The sequence below is a fragment of the Balaenoptera musculus genome, chromosome 8 (genome assembly GCF_009873245.2).
Source record: "Balaenoptera musculus isolate JJ_BM4_2016_0621 chromosome 8, mBalMus1.pri.v3, whole genome shotgun sequence".
Taxonomy (NCBI): Eukaryota; Metazoa; Chordata; class Mammalia; order Artiodactyla; family Balaenopteridae; genus Balaenoptera; species Balaenoptera musculus.
The window spans coordinates 81,647,356-81,671,681 of NC_045792.1; the positions used below are offsets into that span (position 1 = coordinate 81,647,356).

At 42.7% G+C, this 24,326-nt stretch overlaps 1 protein-coding gene across 2 annotated transcripts in view; it reads right to left on the minus strand.

The window, feature by feature from the left end:
• The window catches only part of MPPED2 (metallophosphoesterase domain containing 2), a 174,576-nt gene extending 150,466 nt beyond the window's left edge, over positions 1–24,110 (minus strand). The window contains exons 1-2 of one of the 2 annotated variants that reach the window (XM_036862425.1): positions 23,810–24,110; positions 18,121–18,370 (exon numbers count right to left, since the gene is read on the minus strand). In XM_036862425.1, the coding sequence (XP_036718320.1) occupies positions 18,121–18,248 (128 nt within the window). In that variant the 5' untranslated portion in view covers positions 18,249–18,370; positions 23,810–24,110. Of the gene's footprint in view, positions 1–18,120; positions 18,371–20,788; positions 20,826–23,809 lie in introns of those variants that run through there. The other variant, XM_036862426.1, reaches the window with a different exon arrangement.
• Positions 24,111–24,326: the final 216 nt, after the last annotated feature.

The window sequence follows — 24,326 nt, forward strand, 5'->3', positions numbered from 1 at the left end:
AATACAGTTAATTTGCACACTTCTATGTCTCATGCTTCAATTAAAAATTTACTAATTAAAAAGAAGTTATACTCAATCCTCTCCTTCCACATGAAACGTTTTTCTAGACACATTTTTTTTTTTAAGATAATGAGAATACAAAACTGCACTTCTCCTTCAAGGTCTTACTGAAAAAACCCTGTAAGCTATTTTAGAATGTTAGTTTTGCTTTTGGATTTAGTATTCTCAAGTCTTCTCTTTTGATAGGCAAAAAACGCACCCTCTGATATTTACATTTCCTATTCATCACATTTAATTCTTCCCATTTTTTTTCTACTAATAACTATCCAAATAACTAAAGATCACCATTCGTTATTCAGCACTTTGATTTTGTTGGTATATCAGTATAACTGGCATACTTTTTCTTTTTGAAAGCAGTTTTCACATTTACCAAAGGGCCTAATCAGCACTACAGCTGCCCGCTGCCTTGTGGGGTTTTATCAGTAATATAGTTAACAAACAGCGGTTCTGTGGATAACCACACCATGTTCTAGGTTATCTAAGAACTCATACCCTTCCCTCAACTTCCACCTGAAAAATTCATGAATTAAGAAAACCTCAATGGAAGGGGGAGGGATCTATGAAATAGGGCATTCTCATTTGTCACTGAAATTACTGACTTTTGAAGTCAGTGATTATTACTGTTGTGTTAAATTATTTATTTTCAAGGAAATAAGTGGGGGAATCTCAAAATGACTTTTAAGTCATCTGCCTTAAGAATATCCTAAGAGCCAATTAAGATATGTGTTTTACACTGGTCATTAAAAAAAAGTGACTAACTGAAGTTTTTGGGTTTTGTTTTATGTAAACCATTTTGTGGTTTACATAACTGCCTGAAAAGCTTTAGGTTGCATTATACTTCCAACCAACAGTGACTGGCGTTTATTTACTCTTAGTAAGCAGAAGTTTGTCTAAAACTACAGAAAGTGATTACCAATCGCTTGCTACACGACATGAGATAGTCTTAAAACTCCCATTTACCCGCTACTGAACCAATATCTTAGCTCATTCTAGGGAACATGAGTGAGTATTTCTCCAGCAACTAACCTAAGTGAAAATATGAGCCCTAGCTCTGTAGAATACAACAAATTTGGTCACAAAGGAAAATGAAAGCAAGCACCCTAATACCAACTGAAGACACTTTAGTTGGAGAAAAACAGCCTGCATCCCGTAACATTTTATGATACCAAATGAGATGCAGGCAATGTAATTTCACTTATGCGATTCACTTACAAGCAATGCAAATGCAATCTTGCTGATTACATTTAAAACAAAAGACTGAATCTGCTTATTTATAGAGCAGAGCCATAGTCATGCAAAACTCATGCTACCCCCCACCTGGTGTGGAACCAAAAGAAAACAATCTGGCTGAAGACCTTTTCATCTCCACAGAAAGAAAAATGATGTTAACTGTGAACTCCGGGTTGACCCAATATGCTTAATAATGTAGCTTCTCGGTGCCCTCAATAGAAAACAAGGTCAACCGTGTTAGTAATCGTTAGCTGAGGTGTTCAGCCCCCATGCAAACAATGTCCAAGGTTTTATTTGTTTTTTAGATAGCCATAAGCAGTGTTCAGAAAACACTTTCATCTATGTTTAATTTTAAACCTTCATTTATCTGTGGGTATGTGTGCAGATACATACACACACATTTGTATATAAACAATGGAGATGTATAATTTCTACAGGGAGGTATAGGCTGCTACAACTAATATATTCACTAGCTGCACTCCTCACCATGCATATTTTATGAGCTTCTCTGTGCAGTTAAGTGGGGGTCTTGAGCATTCCAGAACTACTCATTTTAATCACCACCCAAAACTAGAGCTTTTATTAGATAATTTTCCTATTACGAAGTTCAATAGTTAGAACTGAATGCAAAAGTTGCTGCCAAATGCCCTCTCTGAACTTCCCAGAAGAGCCACAGAGCTGGAAGAATTCTTCTACTTGTCTGTGCTGCTCCGTTTTTAAAGATCTAACAGGTACTTCTGGCTCACCACCAGCAACTGAGCCAAGGCCCAGCTGCAGGCCACTGCACCAGCATCCGAGGCATTTGGTGAGAGTCTGGCCGATAGCTAGATCTGCAGCACCCTAGGCAGAGAGGACCATCGCCAAAGCCAACTTGGGCCCAGCTGCAGTTTTAACATAAAGAAGTTTAATAGGATACCTCACACCTACCACAGAGCTTTTTTCCAAGAGGAAAACTGCACGTGGCTGGAAATGCTCCTTGCAGAGTGACTCGTGGCTATGGGGTTTCTCAATCTTAGTGAAGAAGACACACTTCGATGGTCTCCCAAGTGATGCCAACACCGATTACGGCTCGCGGAAGCAATTTTCTATGCGGTAACACCACTTTTTTTTGGTCAGAGAGATTATTTCCAAATAGCAACCTTTGAGAAATTCTCAAAAATGCAGGTGACTTTGAAGTAACCCTTGATATACAACCACGGTCAGGTCTCAAAACTGTACTCAAATTGAACTTTGTAAAATGTACTGTGTTGAAGCATCTAACCTTCCATCTTCATGTCTCCAAAAGACCTAGAAGCGTATAGGTTTGCTCATTCCCACACAGCACAAGCAGTGGGCCAGAAACCATTTCACTTGTCTGGAATGTGAGCCACCGTCCAAGTCCACGGCATATGGCTCCACACTTCGCAGTTCCCACATCCCAGCAAAGATGCAAGTGCCGTCCAATATGCGTCGTCTCCGAGTAGGAAATGTCCGTGGTTTCTGGACTCTGAGGTACAGAAAAACGCTGCCAGGTTTTAGAGGAACCAAGGGACACATGGGTGGTAAGAAAAGGAGGAGATATTATGAAATGAAAGCAAAGTGTGATCCTCCATGGCAGAAAATAGCTGCTTCTGTTTTATTTAAACAGTTTTCCATAACGGGGTGCCTCCTACAGGGAGCTTTCCTTCTTTCATGTTTGGGAAAAGAATTAGACATGAAGACCCTTTGACTAACCTGGGTTATGTCTACAGTGGAAAATCAGGAAATAAAATTGGAAAGCAATTTAATAGAATGAAGTCAGATTACTCGTAAAAGGCTTATTTCAGATGTGTTCTTAAAGAAATTCTCCCCCGCTTCTCCTACTCACTGCCAACTAAAAACTGGCACTTGCCATCTGCCTCTACAAGGATTAAGTCACTATCCACCACAGCCACTGACCTTCAACACTCCCTGAAAGGAGTTCAGGATGGAGACCAGGAATGAGGCACCTCTGTGATCTGGGGAAAACTGACAGAACGGGACTTCAGATAGTTAAGATATTTTCAGGAGAAGATTTTTTATGAGCGCAAATTCTTGCATCTCCTCATATCTAGAAAAGTACTAAAATCATTAACGGAGACATTTGCTCCTCGAGACTAGCAGCCAGCCTCTGCCAGAACTGGTGCTTCACTAAAATCAGATATATATAATATACTGACCTTCCCCGCTACCTCTTTGGAGCAGTTCCTCAGAGCTAGCTGAGAAGCTGTCTCCCAGGCTATGGTCCTCATTTGCCCCAAATAAAACTTAACTCACAACGTTCACGTTATGCATTTTTTTTCAGTCGACATCGGTTAGGATTTATTGTCTGCCCCAAACTGTAAGTTGCTTAAGCCCCTTCTGCCCACTAAGGGTCATAAAGAGACACACAATGTACTGTAAGTCAGGCGTCCTGCGTGACCTTGCTCTGGTCATTTAAACTCTCTGGGGTGCCAATTGTCCATATGTAAAAGTCTTTTACATGTTTCCCTCACAGCGAGCACAGCACACAGGTATGCAAAAATACACCTTGATCCTTCTATTACTAACCATGCACACACGGTTATTTTATCAAGTGTTATTTAATTCAGACACATTTGATTGTCTCCCTAAATAAGCAAAACATCCCTACTAGACAAGGGCTGGGTGGTTTGCATTTCTACATTATTCTGACTGCTAGACCCAAGAAGACATCCATTTATTCACTTCTTCATCAGTAACTATTTATTGTACCAGGCACTGTGCTATGCCCCTAATCTGACTCCAGATGTGGACAAAATACATAAATCTGAGTAGATTGGTCGTTCATATAAACAATTCAGAGCCTTATCACGCCTCTCCGAACTGACTCCAATTCATCAAAAATGTACGAGCAGGTTGTATGTGGCACCCTCCATTAACTGAAACACACCAATAAATTTCCAAAATGTAGGACTCAGCACCAAAAAAATATCTATGTATGGGTGGAGGAATCCCCACATCTATTTCGGAGCTCCGAGCGGTTTGCGGCTCCTCTGTGCAGTCTGGCATCATGCATAATGCAACACCGCAACTGCTAACAGCAGGCGCGCACCAGATAATTTACACTTGTTTTTATGGACACGAGGAACTGATCTTTGAAGCCGTCCCTAATGAGATTCCGCTTGGCCCTAACAGCATCCTGAGAGAGTGTTCCGGTTTTCTACTTGGCATCCGGTGCATATTTATAATGCAGAATACAAGCTCATTTAAATTGCACATGTGGATTTTGGTGTCTTCCCTATGTTAAAGAGAGATTTTCATATACTAAGGAGCACTGACTACTCAATTACTAAACCATACTTTCCCCAAACAATGTCACTGCCAGTCACTACAGGTACTTATCAAAGAGGCAGGTCCATCAAAGGGTTTCGACCAGCAGGGCCAAAAGCTCCCCCAACTCCATCCAGCTCAGCTCTCTAGTCCTGAAACTCAATTAGGTCCTCAGCCAAAGGGGATCTCCAGAAAGCCTAATTATACAACACCTTTCTTAGTAGACACAGTAAGGGGACAGTCAGGGAGAAAACCTAAAGCCCATCACCGAAATTAACAACTTCCTGCCCCAAAGTGCTTGCCATGCAAATCTCTCTTATTCTCTCCCCTCTTTTATGCTCTGCCCCTTGTAAAATTCTTCCTTAAGCTTGGCACTCTTCAGCAGCATTTTTTTGTCATTTACTTTTCAAGAAGTTTATAGCTTAGTCACCAGTAATTAGAAATCCATTACATACTTCCTTTAAATTGCATTTGTTTCACCTTTAAAACAAAAATTTCAGAAGGCTTTCAATCACTACATAACACCAATGCTGTTATAATGGTGTTATCTGTAGTAAACCCAAATCACAGGTTTCTGTGAAAATAGTCGTATGATAAGAACTGGAAGAGTTTACTACAAAAAAAAAAAAGTAAAGTTGTTAAAAACATAAGGATACAGAATAAAATTGGTTCACTTTATGCAAAATGTGTGATTCCCATGATAAGAGATGACCTGTTTTCATGGTCTTCATTTCAGGTAAACTCCACATATTAGGGACAGCTGACAGGCTCCTGGTACTCGGGCTGAAATATATCCTAATTAATTTCAAGCTTCTAGCCAATAATAGTTGATGCCAAATAGGATAAATAAATAAGCACTTTACAAGGAGTTAAGACAACATACTTTCTAATACCTCAGTTTTTAAGGTAGAGAACAAGATAGGAAACCCAAATCTTTAGGGTCAAGATGAAAGTGCAACTTTGATATTTTTCCTGTGTTAGAAATGAGAGTCTACTACTGTCAAAGTAAGAGTCAACCGAAGGCAGGATAGGTTATAGCATTAGTGTAGGAGTATCAGAAATACTCACTCTGAGCTTCGTCCAGCTCCATCCTGAAAAAGACACGGGAGACTCATAAGTTACCCTTTTTAAAGCCAAGTATACCATCAAGTCTAAATACATGCTCTCAAATTGAATGAATGATTCCAAGGGAGCACACACTTCGTGGGGAAGCACGTAGTAAGAGAACATGGAATCCCTGAAAACTCAACTGTCATTCATTCATTCAACAAGTATTTGGAGAGTATCTAGAATGTGATAGCACTGTGATACGTGCTGTGGATACAGATGGGCAACACAAAATAAAAAGAGTTGCTGCCTTCAGAGAGCTTAAAGCCTAGTGGAAGACGGACATTTCACAAACACTCAGAAAACACATTTATAAAAAGTGCGACCAAGGGAAAGCATTCCTTGTAGGTGCTCTGAGTCCATACACACAAAGGGTTCACGTAATCCAGAGAAAGGGGTAGGGGCTCCCCTGAAGCAGTGACGCAGGTGGAGAGAGGAAAGGAAGTGTATTTAGGGAGGAGGACATCATTCCAAGCCTCAAAGTTGACGGCAGGGGAGCAGCCTCTTGCTTTCCCGGCACCTCTCAGTACCTCTCCACTTGGAAAAATAAAAAATTCAGGAGGCATGCCTAGGAAGTTGGATTTACAATGTACTTCTCTTCAATGTCAGCCCTGAATCCAGACGGAATTGAAGACCTTGGGAAAAACTGGTGGACAGATCACCGAACTTGGCACTCAGTGCTGCCAACTGTCTGGCTGGCACCAAAATACAGGCTCAATTGGCCATAAAAACCGCACTGCAGTCTTGCTTCTCTCAAAGGAAATCATTTTGCCATCCGCAGTGAGGCTTACCCAGAGGCCAGTCTTAGGGGAAGGCCTTGAATTTTGAGCTTAACTCGATTGCACGGTTTGGGCAAGAGTTTCATGTTTCAGATGTGCAGTCAGGTAATCCGATCCCATCAGAGTTTTAATGGCCTCTAAAGAATCCAAAGTGTTAAATCCTTCTCCCAGCCTCCCCCAGAGCAGTCTGAGGGTGCGTTTTTCAACCTCCATTCTCCTCCATCCAGTCTCTCGTTCTCATACGCAAACTGTTCCTAAATCTGAGACACTAGGTTAATACTCGTTTCTTAATCCTAAAATCTGATTGTCGTCTGTGCTCTAAAATAATGCACACACACCTACCGTACTCCCTTTAAAAAACACTGAGAGAGGAAATTAAAGGATAACGGAAGTGGAATATGTAGAAAGGATGTTTTATTTCAGGGGCAACACCATTGTCAGGATTCCTTCCTTCTAAGCCTGGGAAGAACATTTTCTGGCTCTGCAGAAACCAAAGGCAGCAGACCCAAGCAAATTCCTCAACTCCAGGAAAAGGCACATCTCTGAGAGCTACACTGTCCCAAGCAGCAGGCAGGAGCTGCGATCGGTGTTTATTAAGTCTGTGCCCTGACTATCAGCAGGTTAACAGAAACTCAATCCCTCCCTCCCAGTGTGGGGAATCCCTTGGGAGACAGCACAACCCTAAAAACTTTAACAATGAGAGGAAAACAAAAACAAAAGCTCCTCAACGAGAAGAAAACAGACACACCAAACTGAATGGCAACCAAAAAAAGTTATGGTGATGATGGTCCATGTGCCGCCATTAAAACTCTGCTGAAGTTCAAGCATTGATGTTGTGGGTAAACAATATTAGTAACAGTAGCCACCATGCATTGAGCGTTGGGATACTGTGCTAAGTGCTTTACTCAGTGCTAAGCATCATCTAATATAACCTTCACCATTACCTATGGAAGCATATACTGTTATGATCCCCATGGTAAAGATGAGATACTAGCCACAGAGACTATAAGCGAACACATGTAAGGGGTCCCGGGGTGGAGAGACAGCCTGGATTCTGGATATACTTTCTTTTGGAACTTTTCAAACGATTTCAGTTTTTATGTCTTTAAATGTGCCTGGATTTCTGCTTAGCAATAACCACTTCGCTCCCAAACTCGCCCCTCCAAAATGCATGCATGCATTCTTCCTGTCTCCTGTTCTTCTGTTGACCGCTTTGTTAAGACAGTAAGTCCAGCGGTGGCTCCCTCAGCTCAGGATACAGCACCTCACAAAACAGTGCTGTTTGTTTATAAGGTGACGCAACCTTCCCCGCAGAGTGCGGGGGCATGACTAAAATCCACTAATGGCCAGAAAGCTCCTTTTAATTCTACACTTGACAAAATAAACGCCTCATAAAGGCAGGTAAGCAGAAGCTACTTTTCACTTTGGACTGCTCTGTCTTAATAACCTTTGAAAGTGAGAAACTGCAGGGAACAGGCTCTCGAGCATACACACACAACACACAATTATGGCACAAAGAGACTGCGATAAAAGCACAACTCCTTATGTAAAGGTAAATTTTTTTTTCCCCTCAAAAGGGGGTACCTCTCACAAATATAGACCATTCCTGAATTGCAAAGGTTCTTCTGCTGCAAATCCTGGCTGCATTAGCAGGATCTAACCCATCCGGTCTGAAAAACCAGAGCATTTGATTTCCCTGAAACCCATTCCCAAAAGGGCTGATCTTTTTTTCCCCTCTTCTGTCCACAGAAAATGAAGCTCCACTTACATGTTGGAGGAAATATTTCAAAACATTCCCTTTTTTCTCAAAGTGCAGAATTTATGGTAACAGATAATTAACAACAAATGACAAACAATCTGAGCAGGAAAGGTCCCAGTTTGGTTGCCAAGATGATGGTATCCAATTCCAAGATAAACAGTGGAGCGTGCCGGCTGCCGTTAACGTGGTGGAGGGGTCGAGATGGAGAGATGCAAAACAGGCCAGCCATCCGCCACCAAGGGGCACGACATGGGGCCAACCACCTCCCGCGGGGTTATTATTTCCCTTCTGAATTCTCAAGAGTGTCAGTGGGCAAGGGGGTGGTAGTGGACTCACTCTTCTGTAAGGAAAAGAACACCTACCAATGCCTTTATATTTCACATGGGGGAAAACAGATCCTTCTTTGAACTGCATTATGGCAGAATTCAGAATTAATATCCTTTAGGAGTTAATACCTCCTTCCTAGTCTGTCTATTCTTCCCAAAGACTCCCCCCTCCTCATTCTTCTTTTCTCTAAGTTGGTGGAGTCAAAATAGGTTTCAGTGCATCCAGCTGTGCCCAAAATGTGAAGGTCAGGAACAAAGTGAAAACAAGTTAACCTGTAAAAGTCAGAATTTGAGCACAACACATGGTAAGTCTCCTAGATACTAACAGATGGCAGACCTTGGGCAATTGAAGTTTCAGATACTTTTACATTTCTCAAAAGCCAGTTCATAGTTCACTATTTCTCAAATGGATTTTTTTTTTTAATATATATTGAAATGCAAACCTCAACTTCTGAGTTACCTAAAAAGGCCTACCAAATTGCTCCTTCTCAGGGATCAAAAATTGTTATTCTGATCCTTTCAAATGCTGGATTCATTGGTATGTAGAGTTGGCATGCATACCCCACAAAGCCAAGGTGAAATCTGTCTTATCTTCCTGCTGACGGATGTTTAGGGATGCTGACACACTCCTGGTGTTAAAGTCAAGCCCAAGGCCAGGGACATCATAATTGCAAGAAAGAGTTATGAACTAACAGAATATATCTGCTAGGCCCTCCCTCTCCTCTTTTCTCTCTCCTTCACATATACCACTATCTTCCCTCTTCTCCATAAAACATGTATCTCCACATTATATTTGCTGCCCACCCAAGCAGGACCAACATGCAAAAGTTGGTACTTTTAAGAAAAATGGAATATATTAAATATAAGGCAAAACCAAGAGCAATGGGTATGATACTTGTGATTTTTTTAAAAAATGCCTAATGCAGTCTGACAGGCTTCTGTGGTTATCTCTGAAGTCTTAAGGCAAAGCAAAATGAAACAAAAGGGGGAAAAATTTTCCAAAACTCAGGACCAAAATAGAGCTGGTAGAATGTCTATGTCATAGCAAAAGGCTAACTCAGGAAATTAGAGAAACATGCTGAGGTTGCTTAGCTGATGGGAGATTTCACTTTTTTTTCTTGATTTCAGTTTTAAGTCTTTGTGCAAAACACATTTTAAACTAAGTGTACAATATGTAAACGGTTTGAAACTTGGTCTGTGGCCCAAATACCTAAAACTAAATACTACAAGTAAGCCACTTTTCTTAGCCAATCAGCAGCAATGCCAAAATAGCCCACCAAAAGATGGGAAAAGATATTTTTCCAATCCAAGCATTGTCAAATCTTTGAGCTGGAAGGTTTCAGAGACTGTCTATCCAAAGAAATAAATGGATTTGAGTAGAGTTCATGTTATCGTGTAGTGCCCTGTAATCTTTTAACGAAGCCAGTACCAACAAATGAACTTCAAGAAGGGTTTAATTCTCATCTGGAATTTTAAGGCGCAATAGTATCAAGTACTGAAAATTTACTTGTTTGCTTTATTAAATGGTACTAGTGTTTCTTTTCCTGTTTTTTTTCTCAAGTAGTGTCAAGAGCTTTGCTATTTAATATAAAACCATACAAAAATTTAAACCAACTAGAGGGGCTTATATTCTTGATTTGTGGTAAAGGAAAAAAAATGAAAAGCCTGCAACAACGCATTTTCTTATTTGCATATATTTTATCCTTCTAAAGGGACAGAAACTGAAGAAAAACAATCTTCAAAGCAAAATAGAAGAAAAATATGCAGACCCAAATACTGCAAAGGCCAATAAATTCAACAGAGTTTCCTCTTTGCAGAGTTAATGTTTCTACATAGACAAAGCCTCTAAGTGTACTCTTTACATTAAAAAAAAGAGGCAGACTAACACGGCGGTCTGGAAAAGTGTGGTAGTTTTGTCTGTACTAATATTGAAATAATAGCCTAATCATGCCAGGATAGCTACTGAAACATCCTGTTTCCAGGATGCTAGGAAAGTCTAAAAGGGGAAGAGACATGGGAAGGAGAGAGCTAAGGAAATACTGAAAAAGAAGAAAAACAAGCTGATGGTGGATAGATCTTCCCAGACTCGGTGAGCTTTTTCTCCTTTTTGGAAATAGTTCAGAACTACCTAGAGTTTGTTATACAAAATGTGGCAGATTTAGTGGCATTAGCTTTGTTTTTATGTCTTAAAATCTACATCTTCATTGGCTCTAAATCTCAGAATTAAAATTAAGCATGTTTCAAATACAGACTCCCTATTATAATACTTCCTGTTTAGCTAGTCTTGTCATTTTGTCTATTTTTATCAAAATGTCTCCCTAAAAGAAATTTTTTAAAAAACTGTACTTAGAGCAGGAGATAAATTTAATCCATAAGGAGAGGTGAGCAGCGAGTTCCTAGTTTCAGGATAGGAACTGGCCACACTTTCCGTATGAATCTTTCTCTCTGTAAATGTAGATAACTGCTTCAGGATTTGAAATCCAAGCATACCACAGTAGAAAGAATCCACTTTATTTGTCAAAGTTCTTTACCCTCCCAGAGAGTCAAGTAACCAAAAACAAACAAACAAACAAAACTACCCAGTTAAGCAACATACAGCTAAGTTTCTAAGAACAAATCCATATGGACAAAAAAAATTATTTAATTTTAGGTTGCCTTTTTAAAGCCAGAATTCAAACAAAGAAATCGACGGAATAGGAAATAAGTCAGTTCTAAAATGAAGTCTAACTGCCACGGACCACAAGACCAGTGCCCTCAGGGAGCATATAGGAAAAAGAACTTATTTTTAAAAAGAAATGAGAGAGGAAAAGAAAAATACCCCATGTTTATATATGAGCACAAACCAAAAGGGCCATTCAGCCATCTCGAAGACAAATTTCACATTGAAAACATTAACAGAAATTATGGCCATGCTAATGTTCAGGCTGGTGATAAATTTGTAATGAGAAGGAGAAAGCAGCTTACCAAGAGAAAAAACTGTTTAGAAATTTTTTTTTTTTTTTTTTTGCACAGCGAATGCAGCCCAGCTCTGCAACAAAGGATGAATTTCTACCTTGTTAGTAATGTGCAATTTTACAGAGCCCCAGACGTTCGCTCATTCATTGATACTCTTCCTCTGTGTGAGGAAGAGGTCATTGGTCTTCCCCCCTCCAAAGCATCCCCATGATATCTCACTATTATAGTCTTTCCCTACAGAATATCACTAATGATGAGGGATTTGTGTTCTTAATTTCAAACAGACTAAAGAAAAGAGAAGAAAAGGAGAAACCCTAGACTGCCAGAGTAGGAAGGAACGATGCTAAAGGGCATCGAGTCCAATGGCTGGTGAGGAACTTGAAATTCAAAGAGGCTCAACTTGCTCGGGATCACAAACCTAATTAGTGACCAAGACAGGACCAGAATCCAGGTTCCCTGAAACACTGTCAAGTCATCCACTATAGCAAGCTGTTTACTGATACTATATACTCTGCTGGCTTTCAAAAATGAATTGGAAGGTACTTCTTAAAGAAATTTCCCTCCAGTTACAGGACTAAGAAGTAGCCAGCATCGTTGGCCTCACATCTTCCCACACATGACCAAGCTGAATTATACTGAACCAATGAACAGCCTTTGGTCTATACCTTGATTATAACATAAAACAGAAGAAGGTACCTCCCAAGGAAGCGGTGCTCAAAGAAAGTAGAAGATTTACATTAGAGTGAGCCTTTAATGCAAATCTTGCTAACAAAGCAGAAGGGATTGTAGACAAATCACATTTTTATCATTCTTTAAAAAAATGTTTTTATTATCATAAAAGTATTACATAGTTCTTATAAAAATAATTTAAATTATACAAAAGTATATAAAATAAAAAGTGTAAGATCTTTACCCATCACTCCCTCCCCCAGATTTGTTTGCAAATTTATTCCCTACATGATCACCAGTAATGTTGGTATTTATCTTTCTACACATTTTGAGATTTTTTTTATAACCAAATGGCATCATTCTGTAACACTCTTCTGTAACTTTCTTCCTGCATCTAAGGATACCTAATTCAGACCTGAAATAAACATTTACTTCCTACCGTGTAAGAATGAAACTTCAGATCAGACAAACAAAATCCTGTAAGAATTTGGCATGGAATGATCACCCAGATACCCTAAAAGCTTCAGATCATTTCGGATTAGCAATGTCCAAGCAAACATTGACAGATGCTGTAAAACACAACAAAGCAACAAGAACAAGTTGGACTGTCAAGTTTTATGCAAGCAGTTCAAACAAAAAGATGTTAACACTTATTTCATGCTCACCAGCTAATGCACAAGACCATAAATATTATCACAGCATCTATTTATCAAGTGCTATCTTCTGGGCACTATGTCATATACATCATCTCATATATTGTTTACAACCGTCTTAGAGACTCATCAAACCCATTTTACAGATGAGAAGACTGAAGTTCAGTAATCCTGTCCATCATCACCTAGCCAAGCTAGTAACTGGCGGGATCAGCATGTGTATACAGATCTCTGATTTCAGACCACATTCTCAGCTGCCATGTGAATACCGTCCTCATTCCCCAGCTCAAGCTGTGCCCTTTGTACTCAGTCCTAGTTAATTATGGTTAACTCTTGATGCTTCTGTTGTAACCACAGCCATAGGTAGAGAGCCTAAGACACTGATGGGGGTACAAGGGCCTGAGACGAGCACAAGTGAATGAAGGCCACTGTGATTCTGCAGAGAACAAGCAGGTGACACTCAGCTCTGGGGATTCCTTGCCCCCTTGGGACTGTCAGTCCCATGGAGTAACTGAAGGCAGGTGAGACACTCCTTGACAGGCAATTAGAAGTCAACGCACAGACAGAGAAAGACAAATACTGTATGTTTTCACTTATATGTGGCATCTAAAAAATAAAACAAACGAACAAATATAACAAAACAGAAACAGACTCACAGACACAGAGAACAGACTGGTGGTTGCTAGATTGGTAAGAGGTGGAGCGGGGGCAAAATAAGTGAGGGTGATTAAGAGGTACGAACTACTAGGTATAAAATAGATAAGCTACAAGAATGTCATGTACAACACTGGGAATATAGCCAATATTTTATAATCACTTTATATGGAGTATAACCTATAAAAATACAGAATTACTATTTTGTACACCTGAAACTAATACAATTTTGTAAGTCAACTATACTTCAATAAAAAATTTTAAAACAAAAAATTTTAAAAAAAGAAGTCAGGGCACCTTCCAACCCTGACAGCCAAAACTCCCACCCAGCCAAGTTTGCTAGTAATGAGTCCTGGAGGAAGACAGGACAAACTTACTAGTGATTTTCTTATTTATTCATTTATTTATACTCCAGTGATTTTCAAAATGGACTGAGACAGCTTAGAATAAAAAGGTGCAGAATCAATAAAACAATCATTAATGCGAAGAGCTAACATTTACTGAGTACAGAGTATGTACTAAGCACTCCTCTAAAACTTTACAAGTCATAATGTTTTTAACCTTCACAGCAACCTTTGGAGATAGGCACTACTTTTATCATCCACACTTTAGAGACAGGGAAAAAAAACCAGATAAGTTAATACCTTTGTCCACGGTTGGTTACACAGCTAGTAAGTGGTGCAACCAGGTTTTAAATAAAACAATCTGATTCCACTGGAGACTCTGACCACGACACTACACTGCCTCCTCAAAATAAGTATAAAAAAACAAGAGCTAAGTAAGTTTCCAGGGGTGTTGACAACTAAAGCCGTAGACAAGGACGTAGCTAAAACTGAAAATAAAATTTGATTTGAGCTTCCTAGCAACCAAACCTTAAAGAAAAAGGTGAGGAATTAACCTCAGTAGGGTAGCCAACCATCCTGGTTTGCAGGGGACTGAGGGGTCTCCCGGAATGTGGGACTTCCGATGCAAAAACGGAGATGGTTGGGTACCCTACTAAAGATGTTTTACAGCATTTCATTAGGCCTCAGATAATCTAAAACATACCAAATCTTGATGGTGTTTTCAGACCTACACTGGCTTCTTGAGTACCTCCTCCCACTATCATTAAAAATACTAAATAATTTTCATCATTAAAAATACTAAATAACATTCTGCTGGGGAAGATGACAGGGTTGTAGAAAAATGAAGCCCTGTTAATTGTTGGTTTTCAACTATCACGTCTATCAGTATGTTCAAGAGTCTGGATAAGAGGGGCTCATGAAATCTGGGTTCAAGTCTGCCCTGTCAACTCCAACTGCGCTTTAATTTTCTTTTCCAAGGTCATATCGGATTGCTTTCTTTTAAAAAAAAAATCCTCCCTACGTCACAGGCAGAGATGTATATAGGCTAGTAACTCTTAGAAAGCTTGGTGGCAACCTGGTCAGAACTCACAGGTGAAACCAAACCAAGACCATGGAGTAAACCCTTAAAGCCGGTGGAAACAACAACTCTGAAATCAGGGATGAGCTTCTAAAGTTGGGAACCGGGTCTTATGCATATGTGTTCCCTCCACAGCAACACCTTGCAAATAAATGTCTTAATTGCAATCTTAATCTTAATATGTCAGAGCTAAAAAGATCCATAACTATCATTTGGTACAAATGTTTACATTTACTGAGGCCGGGAGAAAAGAAGTAAATATGCCCAAGATGGGTCACAAGCTGAGGTGAGACAAACTAAATTAAATGGGAAGTGAGCTATTCCTTAACTAAGGTAAGAAACCTCAACTAGGTTTCATGAAAGAAATACAGATCATTTAAGGGCCCAGCATTGTAACTCCAATCCAGGTGATCTGTCATGGGTCTTCATAGACCTCAGTTGTTAAGTGCCAAAGGAAAGCAAATATTTTAAGAAACCCATGCAAAATAAATGAGCAACTATTCAAGTGGAAAAGACAATATCTTTGTGGAGAGGAGTAAAGCTCTACCATAACATGTTAAAAATTTTAGAAAAACTTAAGACATTTTAGACTAAACATTTTATAGGTATTTTCCAGCCAATTTAAGTTTCTATTTAGACTCAGGGCAATCTTTTAAAATATAACATGATCCCATTTAACCAAGATAGCTGAATGCCCAGCATGGGCCAGTCACTGTGCCAGGGCACCAAGCACGGAAAAGAAAGGCCAAGGAAAAGGTCGGCCATATGCACACATGTTCATACAAACACTCAAAATATTAAGACAGGACAGAAGGATCCCAATGAAAATTTCCAAATCTCAATCACAATTTCTCAACTCAATGCACAATCAAATCAATGGATCAATCAAGCGATCAATCAATTAGTATTTCTAAGCACTTGTTACCTGCTCAATCCCTGCCTTTAAGAAATGAATGATATCGTTGAGAGAGAGGGCAGGTGGGAGAGAGGGGAGAGATAGAGAGGGAAATTATAATGGAGGTGGTCTGGTTTGAAGTAAACACCAAATAACGAGGGACATCGTGTTGGTAGGGGGGGTAGATAGGCACAGTCATTTTGGATTGGGTGAGTTAGAAGAGGTTTCCTAGACACAGAGGGGCCTGAACTGGCTCTCAGCAGAGCGTAACTGTGAGTGTCTCAGCTGTGAGAAACAGTAAAAGCATCGAGATGGAAAGGCTCATGGGGTGCTCAGGTGGCAGAGCCAACATGCGTGGCTGGAACAAAGGGTTCAGGTGGGAAGCCCTTAGTGGGTGATGAAGGTGAAAAGGCCAGCTGGAGTTGACCGTGGAAGAATCCTCTACTTCTAGGAAGGAAGTCTGGTAAAAGGGCTACACAGCTGTCTAGGCTGCCACTGCAAACTCCATTTTTCAAGCCTTGTTTTCATAAAAGGTATAATTTGATCCTTCGAATTTTTCATGGCTAGATCTAAGCACATCAGTCCTAAAGTTACATGATTTTTCAAATATCTCTGTGCATTCACAGTTCACCAGTGGAATCTTAGGGCTACAAACAAGCGAAGAATAAGCTGAGATTCCCTATCAGTCATTTTCCAAGGAATCTGGGGCAAAACATATTTCTTTTGCCTGGGAGGAAACAGAATCCATAAAGTGCTTTGTGATTCCTTAATACAAAACGTCACGCCAGCAAAGCAGAGCTAAAGGAATCCTAAGTCCAGCTTGCACACATTCTATAACATATTTGAAGAAAAAGAAATTATCAGAAGCAGAAGAATAAAAGGAATATTTGAAATGAACACAATTATTGTTCAGAAAAGCCATTTTAACAAAGAAAAATCTTATTCCCGTTAAAAACCTCTCCTTAAAACCATGTTAGGAATCCTTCATTATCATGAATATATTGTGATTTAAAGAAAGTAGAAAAATCTTAGAAATAGTTTAGCATTAACCATTTGCAAGGATTTCTTTCTCTTTTTCTTCTTCTCCTTTTTTTGCAGAATTCCCATCATAGATAATTGAGTAGTTCTACAGGATATGCATACTTGCGAAGTAACATCCCAGTATTTACTATACTACCCAGGCAGTCAAGAGAAGGATCTTTTTGTTTGGTTAGTGTTTCTAAATTTGGTGGGGGAGGTTGAGAGTGTGTGTGTGTGTGTATGTGTGCGTGTGTGTGTATGTGTGTGCGTGTTGGGTGGGGGGGGAGACCTACTGTTTTTTTTTTTAAATGCCCAAATAAAACAATTACTTAAAAAAGAGCTTGTGGCTTGGACATGCCCCGAGTTCAGTTTTGCCAGCAATGGCAAAAACAGTCAACAGAGCCCTAACCTCTTTTCTCTCTTGACTATATAATGGTTTGCAAAGGGGTTTAGTCCTACTATGAAAGACTCATGTTAGACATTGGAAGAGTCTAATAGAGAATGAGCACCAGGCCTTGAATAAACAAGGGAGATGGTGACCTTTTGCCCCTTCTGCTGAAAGCCCAGCACATCCTGCAGCAAAGGAACAGAAAAAAAGCTGGTGTGCATCCAGGTGCTGCAAAATCTTTGCCTCTGGATTTCTCCCACACTTTGCTCCTGAAACAGTTTAAACTGAGACATGACTTAAATAGTATTAGGGAGTGAGGGGAAAGTACAATTCCTGGAACCAACTGTTCCACTGTCCCTTAATCCTTTGTTCCCCATATTGTTTGAGTCCTGCAGCATGCAGCACACGTTCTACGAGCAACAGGCAAGACGATGGATTTAGCAGTGGCTGGACAATTAGTCCCAATTAGGCCTGTTTCCCAGCTGAATGTAAAGGGGTGGCAGGGTGAGGTGTGTTTGCGGGGGAAACTACAGAAATTTTAAAGATATTTCATCATGGAGGCAAGCAGTATAACATAAAGCAAACTGAATTAGGGGTCAGGAGACTCTGCCAAAATTCACTGTGCGACATTAGGCAAATACCTTAACCTCTCTGTTGTTATACACAAAATGCGGGCAACCCTCAGAGGCTCTGAAGATCTAATGCCAAATTGTAGTTGAAAGGACATACTCTGGAATTGTTCAGCGTTACACCGACGTGGAGGATTCCTCTGAGTTGTACTTGGAACCATAGATACCCATCTGTTTGGGGAATCATACACCTTTTATTCTCCTGGGCAGAAGTCATTAGTGAATTTCTTATTTTATTTCTAGTTTCCTGATGGCTAATTTTTTTAAGTTCATGAGTGATACTTACATATGTACATGTGGCGGCTGGAATCTGCTCTGGTTGATGTTGTAGTGCGTGAATGCCTGGGTGGGGTTGGAGCTGTACTCATCCACCGTTATGGTAACCTTGCCTTGAGAAGGAATCCCATGTGCCATCCTTCCTCCCTATAGGCATGAGCAATTCACAACTTTCCGGAGCAAAGGATGGAAGCAGGCATGGTGCGTTTCAGCCCAATCTCTGAACCCAAGGGTCTACTCATCAATACTGCTGTGTGTTTCTGCAAAAAACAAATGAAAAAAATGAGAACAAAGAAAAAGAGGATGTTCTAAGCGATGTCAGATGGGACACCTAGACATGAAATTGGTCCAGGAAAAATCTTAATCTGTGTGGTTGCCTCATGGATAAAACCTTTCCCAACTCTCCACCCAGCATGTACTTCAGAATGGACATGACACTCCAAATGATACGGCTGGCTGCTAGCAAATCATTTCAATGGTGTTCAAACTAAGATTTCCTCTTTAATTATAATTATGGCACTTAACGTGAATTACGGAAGGGGCACATCCACAGTTGCCATGGTGTCTAACTATAAATGGTTTGTGCTCGAAGTGGAGAATCTTCCAAACCTTCCCTGCTAATTGGAATGTCTGGTCTGTACAAAGTTGGTATCACAGAATAATTTGAAATCTCGGTGCTTAGCACAGCCATAAAACACAATGCCAAATGTAAATTTTAAATGCTGTGCTCATAACAGATACCTGTGTGTAACTATAATACACGCATAATATATGCACACATCACATATAATTTTTTCTTTCACAGTGGCTCCCAGCACACATAGGTACTCAGAGCTTGGTGTGTATATGGATTCCACTCTGGCCAAGAACTTTATGGAAGGCAAATCCTTCTTGCTAAATGTAATATAATTTCTTTAAACCCTCCAGTTACTCAGGGGAAAGTCAAATACATCCAGGTTTGGACCACCATTTTGGATGCACTCATGACCGCCCCTCTTGGAGCCCAGAAGGAGAGGTAAAGGAGGGTGGCCATTGGATCTACCACTTCACTCCTGCTTGGTGCTGCATAATTCTCAGTAGCTGGTTTCATACTTTAAAAAATGTTTCTGTTCTTTTTGATTCTTTGTATAAATGTCAATATATTAGTTGCTGCCCTGGGTTCGGAAATGAGGATGCTTATTTTTATACCAAGTGTGCAAAGACTGAGCAGAGCACATCCCTGCTTCGCTGCTGTTGCAATTGATCAGTGAGGTTTTAAAGAAGCGGGCAGCACACTCCCTGGATAACCCTTAGGTAACCCACATTCTTACTTTAAGTGCTCCCCATTAGAATACTTTCACCATGTGCACCATTAAGCTCTGGGAATCTTAGCTGCTATCTCAAATAAAAATATTTAGAATAATAGGATTAGATTTAAATTTGGCATGAAACACCTTAAATACCAAGCAAAAGGCAGATGGCCTGCCATAGGCCATTTATTTTATTATTTTACAACCCAGGGCTTGTGTAGTCCTCCATATGCTAGCTGGGCTAAGAAATTCCGCAGCGTTCTACTCAAATCATTGTCTTCTTCATATTAGCAAAGCAAGCTAAATAACACCCACCTTGCCTGCATTCCTAATGCACAACAGCACCGCCAAGAAATGAATCCCTCGTGCTCTGGCATTTTAAACAAAGTGTCACTTTGGGTTCTCTTTCTTCTTCCTGACTTCATGGGAGGTATGAGTCCTCTAAGCATCAGTTGACAGACAACTAGGCCAGTAGGATTAACAAATTAAAATCTTCCCCCACTCCTCTGATGTAAGATATCTATAAGAACTGCTTACAAATCATAATGTAGCAGTTCTCATACCAAGTTTGCAGCTGTTTCCTTAATTTCCCCCACAATTATATTTTACTGTTATTTTGCATAACAGTAAAACACAACACCTGCTTCAAATTGCAGTCCTGTTCTAAGTACTGTAATTCTCTTTTGAGACACAAAGTACCGAGAGACACGACTGAAGCGCAAAACTGCATAATTGCACCACGCTGAAAAGTAAAAACAAATGAAAACATCTTCCTGTTATAGAAATGACTGTCATTAAAAAGAATGTTAGCCATCAAAGCACAGAGGGGAAAAAATACACATTTTCAGACTGCAAGAACTAGTGTTTTGCATAAATTAGAGAGTGGTGTAAAATTACATGGCAATTCTTATGTTCCTGCCCATCAATTGTCTATTGTGTGAAATACAGAACATCCAAGAAGCAAGGGAAGCAAACTCATGTCTAGACCATTGTGACCTCTCAGTAAACAATCTCTGCACCCGGTTGCCAGAAACATTTAAACTGTTTCTGGAGTAAACTCGCTAATTAAACTAAGCAAAATGGCCTACAAATGAAAGATACATTCCTATTATGTAAATATCTAGGCAATGACTTACAGTAGCTAGCATCAGACCCTCCCGTTTGAAGCCCAGAAAAGATGGAACTTAGAAGGTCATCAGTTTGCACTCCTATATGGTCCACTGTACCCTAAAGTCAACATGGGATTTTGCCTTTTCTATCAAGTGAGATCTGTGCCTCTTCAGCAAGCACAGGCCCCTGTAACTCGGAAAGGCTAAATGGGTGGCTGGCACCTCATTTGAATTCATCTTTACCATGTTCTCTTTCAAATGTTTTATCGAAACAGTGCACCTGCAGTGTCTATCTTCTTTAATCTGGAGTCCTTTGAAGAAAATGTCAGACTGAGGCAGAGAGCTTCAAAACTTTCACAGGAACCTTTACAGACAAATCAAGAAAAAGCTTATTTTTTAAAAATGCTATGTTCACCCCCCACTCACATCACAAGATGATCATATCCCAAGAATAGGAAACACCAATACATGGGAAAGGCTTTTTTTTTTGTTTTTGGTTAAACTCCCTCCTCTAACCTGAGAAATCTAGAAAAAGCTTGAAACAAAACAGAATGATACACCACCTAAAACTACCAAGAACCTGCGTCACCTTGCTTCACATATTTAGTCAGTAAAACCTTCCAAATAATCAGATTTTGGAGCATCTCATCCTCATCACACTTACATTACTTTATGTATAATATTTAAAGAGACCAGTATTCTTTTTTAAAATTTCCATTTTTATACTTCAATACATTTGCTCTACAAAACAAAGGAACCCAGTACTAAATGCCAGGAATCCTAAAGAAAAATGTAAAAGGGATTGACACTGCCAAACATTCATGCTGGTGCTACTTTGATTTTCTCTTAAAAAAAAAAATCATGTGAGCACATTTTGCATTTCCTAGACAGCAATCACTTATCCTGTGCCTTAAGCTGTGCAACTTGGAATGTTCTTTTTCAGGAATCTAGTGGGAAACGCTTTTAAAGTCGGCTGGCAATGAAAGGATTAAAAGCTGAGGAATTAAATAACTGTCTCCACCTCCTAGACACCAGAAGTCCAATTTACCAAAAGTTTTCAAAGCAACAACTCATGACCTCTCTGCCCGAGCACCGCACGGCACAGCCTATGAGAAAGGAGCCCGTGATTTCCTCGTTTAAACAAGGATGCTCATTTTATTCACTAGCCCTAAGAAGACCGCCCGACTGCCTGGCCGGACTTTGGGACTCGTCTGCTCCGACTCCGCCAAATTTCGCTTTCTCCTCCCTCTGCAGCACTGATCGAGTGCTTTCTCAACTCACGCCCTTACTCTTTCATGCCCATCTCCAGTTACTCATCCCTGTATTCCGGAGCGATGCCCAGAAGCCTTCCGGGCGGCTTCTCCAGCAAGGTTTTTAGACGGATGCACAAAGTTCCACGTGCCTCTGTCCACAGAGCGCCCTCCCTCCCGACGCACTTACACCTGAACTTGTCTCCAGCACTGCGGACACCCGGCTGGCACATTCTTTCGGAAAGAAAGGGCAGGACTTTTCTCCCGCGCCTCTGGCAACGCGTAGAGTCTATATATGGTGGGGCGGGGGGCGCGGAATTCTCTACTTTGGATTGGTGTGTTTGTTTTAAATCTAGGGTGGGCAGTTGGGGGTGGTCAGCAACTACACACACACACACACACACTCGCGCGCGCCCTGCCCTCCCGGCTCACGGCCGGCTCGTCCGGACTACAGCTCCCCCTTCCTTCCTGGAGCACCAGCTCGCCTTACTCGCTCAGTCCCCCGTTGCCACCGCCGTCGCCTCCGCTGAGGCCGCCGCTGCTGGCACTGTTGGCGCTGGCGCTCGCGGCCCCAGGCTCCGCTGGGCGCCTGTCTTTCTTTCTCTACCTTTCCCCCAGCCCCGAATTGATTGATGACCACCGGCGGCCAATGGCTCTGACACCGCGCCATCCTCGCTCGAGCATCACAGCCCCACGCCCCCGACGTCAGCCTCCAGGGCGCGTTGGCATCCCCGAACCCTCACGAGCGTAGCCCGCGCCCGGAGCCGCCACCGCCTCCCTGCTCTCTGCCCCGGAGCTGCGGGCTGCTTCCCTGGAGCGGCGGAGAAAGAAAGGGAGGGAGCCAGCGAGCGTTGGAAGGGGGTCTGGAGGCCACGGATTTCCCCCCCTCTTTGGAAATCTTTTCTTGCACTTAAAGTTTTGTTTGTTTTTTCCACCATGACCTGTTTGTGTTTGTTTGCAGCATCTCAAATCAATTACACATTTTTCATGACCCGCATTTGCACTTAATTTGGGGTGTGTTGAGGGGGAATGTGGTAATAAATCTACCCCACTGGAGCATCCTTAATTTCTTTCCTTGCTGGTGGATTCTAATCCCCTCCCCAATCTCCAGGAAAATGCCCCCTCTACCTCCTAGGCCGCAAACCTCGGAATTCAAAGGCTTTACAAAGATAACCCTGTTACATGTAAATAGCAAAGAAACTCCTGCCTCTCGAGGGAAGAAATCGGGCGGCAACGGTTACTTTTTCTCGCCGCTCGTCCCCCGCCGCCCAGCCCGGGTCGCCTGCTCGCTCGGCAGGCTGCAATCGTGGAGACCGGAGGCGGCGGGGGAGAGCGAGGTTGGGGCGCCGGGAGAGAGTGAGAAACAGCCCCGCGCGAGAGCGGCGCGCACGCGGGCGGCCCGGGGGCGGCCGCGGAGCGCAGCCCGAGCACAAAGCTGCGCGGCGCCTTCCCGGCCACCGCACCTCGCTCGGGTCGCCGCGGGCGCCCGGGGCTCGGGCCAACACAATGCACCCGGGCCTAGGCCGGGACGGCTCGAACACATAACCTCGGGACTTTCTAGTAAACAGCTCGCCGTGCCCTCGTCCCCACCCCCATCCCCGCTGCCGGGCTTTCGCCGCCGCCCCTCGCCGACACCCCCTCCTTCCCTCCTAAGAAATCCCGGCGGAGGAGGGAGCCGCGAGGTGAGGACCCCGGGAGGTCGGGGGCCGAGGACTGGGGTGGGGGGAGGGGAGAAGGGCAGAGGGGCAAGATGGGGAGTGGGAGGGAGACAGCTCCTAAAAAAGAATTCGCTTTCGCTCGGGGGTTGAAAATAAGCCCTCCTCGGGCTCCGAATTGCCCGGGAAGCGCCGGCTTGTGAGAATGTCAGGGGCACCGGGGCAGCCGCGGTCCGCAGCCTCCGAGCCCCTCGCACGCGCCTCTGACAAGGCACCTCGCACCCGGGCTCCGCTTTGTGTGTGCATTTTTTTCCCTTCCTCTCGCGCGCGGCACCGGGCGCCCGGCCGCCTCCTCCCCCTCCCCCGCCCTCCGCCTCCCTTCCCGGGGCGGATTACCTTTCCCGGGCTGCGCTCCGGGTCCCGGGGATGCCTTCAGCGCCCGGCGAGCAGGCGATCCATCGCGGAGCAGCAGGAGCCGGCGGGAGGCGCGCGGGGGCGGCGAGGGGCGCGGGCGGGCCAGAACCTTCGACCCCAGAGGTCCCACCGCGGGCTGGGGCTGGGGGCCGGGGGGCGCGGCGCGAGAGGGAGGCGCGGGGGAGAAAGGAAGGGAGCAGCCTCGATCTGGGGAGAGAGCGAGCGAGGGGGCGAGGAGAGGGAGCGAGGGCGCGGCGAGCCGGAGGGAGCGAGAGCGGTGCAGTGACAGGGACTGCCACTGGGGTCAAAGGAGCACAGCTCCAGGAAGCAGGGCGGCCGAGGCGCAGCTCCGTGCGCGCTCCCCGGCGGGACCCCGCGCCCCCGCGCGCCCCTCCTGCAGCCCCGGCCCGCTTGAACCCCCACTGGCGCCCTGAGGCCCCGGGGTTGCAAGAGGAGAAGGGAGCTGAGGGCGAGGCCGGCAGCCTGCTGGTGCTCCCGG